The sequence below is a fragment of the Octopus bimaculoides genome, chromosome 25 (assembly GCF_001194135.2).
Source record: "Octopus bimaculoides isolate UCB-OBI-ISO-001 chromosome 25, ASM119413v2, whole genome shotgun sequence".
NCBI lineage: Eukaryota > Metazoa > Mollusca > Cephalopoda > Octopoda > Octopodidae > Octopus > Octopus bimaculoides.
In genome coordinates this window covers 6,149,394-6,151,179 of record NC_069005.1, presented here as the reverse complement: position 1 = coordinate 6,151,179, position 1,786 = coordinate 6,149,394, and the positions used below count along the sequence as shown (strand labels likewise).

The 1,786-nt window shown below is 39.3% G+C and overlaps 1 protein-coding gene across 1 annotated transcript in view; it reads right to left on the bottom strand.

The window, feature by feature from the left end:
• Positions 1–1,786, bottom strand: part of LOC128250823 (uncharacterized) — a 24,780-nt gene that overhangs the window by 2,114 nt on the left and 20,880 nt on the right. Inside the window, exons 6-7 of the mRNA XM_052976809.1 lie at positions 1,313–1,634; positions 73–521 (exon numbers count right to left, since the gene is read on the bottom strand). Coding sequence (XP_052832769.1) covers positions 73–521; positions 1,313–1,634 — 771 coding nt within the window. The remainder of the gene's footprint in view (positions 1–72; positions 522–1,312; positions 1,635–1,786) is intronic.

Here is a 1,786-nt window from a genome sequence, read left to right as displayed (position 1 = left end):
TGTGTGTGTGTGTGTGTGTGTGTGTGTGTGTGTGTGTGTGTGTGTGTGTGTGTGTATGAATTAACATCTTACCTTCTGTTGAGCCCCCGCTTCGTCGTATCGCATGACGTCATATTCTCCGCTCCCTTCTCGGTTAACGAACTTGAACGCGGAAGACAAAGCGGAACTGTTGACTTTGGCTTTGTCCAGGTTTCTCAATAAATAATCCTGTTGACGCCCTTTCACGTAGAACTCATAACAGACGCTAGAGTAGCTCTGACCACACAGTTGCTGTAGTGTCGTATCGAGCGCCTGGACCGTTATGTAGACGGCATTGATTGTTGAACTGATGATGTTGTCCAGCGAAAAATTCGGTGATTGTGTGACTGGTGAGAATGGCATGGGACACTGCATGCCGAATTTGTAGTTCCCAGGCAGATCACACTCAAACATGTCCTGGTAATATTCTTCGAAGAAGCCATAAAGATTGTTAACGTCTGGCCGGAGTGAACTCATGTAGTTTAAATACGATGTTGTGTTGACTGAAATATCAAATGAAAACTAAAGATTTGAAAAGCAGTTAAATTTATGTGCCAGCATAACTAGGAGAGTAGAAATAATGATAAAATCTAATTAACATTAATTAGGACGTGAGAAGCTAAATGACAAATATTACAAATATTCAACCGGTGTTTATTATTTTATCTCTGCGTAACTTAGCAGTTCGACAAAAGAGATTGTACCAAAATTGATAGCCTCGTGTCAAAATTTGAAGCAATTGTATACGCACGCGCACACACGCGCACACACGCGCACACATACGCACGCACACACACACACACACACACACACACACACACACACACACTCTCCCTCTCTCTCTCTCTCTCTCACACATACACACACAAGTATATGCACTCATACGCATACATAAACACATGCATATGCAGACGTGCATACGCCCTTACATAAATGCTTATACATACGTACATACATACATAGACACATACATACACACATATATACATACAAGTATGTACACCTGCTTTGCACATGCACACATACACACACACGCACACATACACACACACGCACACATACATACATACATATATAGACACATGCATACTAAACACACACACGCACACATACATACATAATACACACACACATAGACACATGCATACTGAACACATACATACAGGTATGTACACATACTTTGCACATGCACACACACACACGTACACACACACACATACATACATACATACATACACACACACATAGACACTTGCATACATACATACACAAAAACATAAAACGTTCTTCTTACTTGTCGGTTTATTTCGAAATGTCAGCAGGTTTTTCACTTGTTTCGGATAGCTCAACGCAGAATCAGAGAGGACATCAGGTGTTATAAATACCAAATTCTCATCAGCTGGAATCTTCTTATTCTCCAGAAGTTCATTCATTTCTCTTTGAGTGACAAACAATACAGTAGGAGACATGGATTTTCTGAGGGACTGCATGATGTCGGCTGCAGACATACCTCTGGAAAATCTATACTTGGCAATAATGCAAATCCCTTCCAGTTCAGTCTTTGATTCAAGAACTTTCAAAGAGTTCTCACTGAGATCATCACCAGACAATACCACCTGTTTCGTAGAGAAACAAAGAAAAGTAGTGAATTCGTGTTATATGTACTACAGACACACACACACACATACATACATACATACATACATACATACATACATACATACATACATATATATATATATATATATATATATATATATATATATAT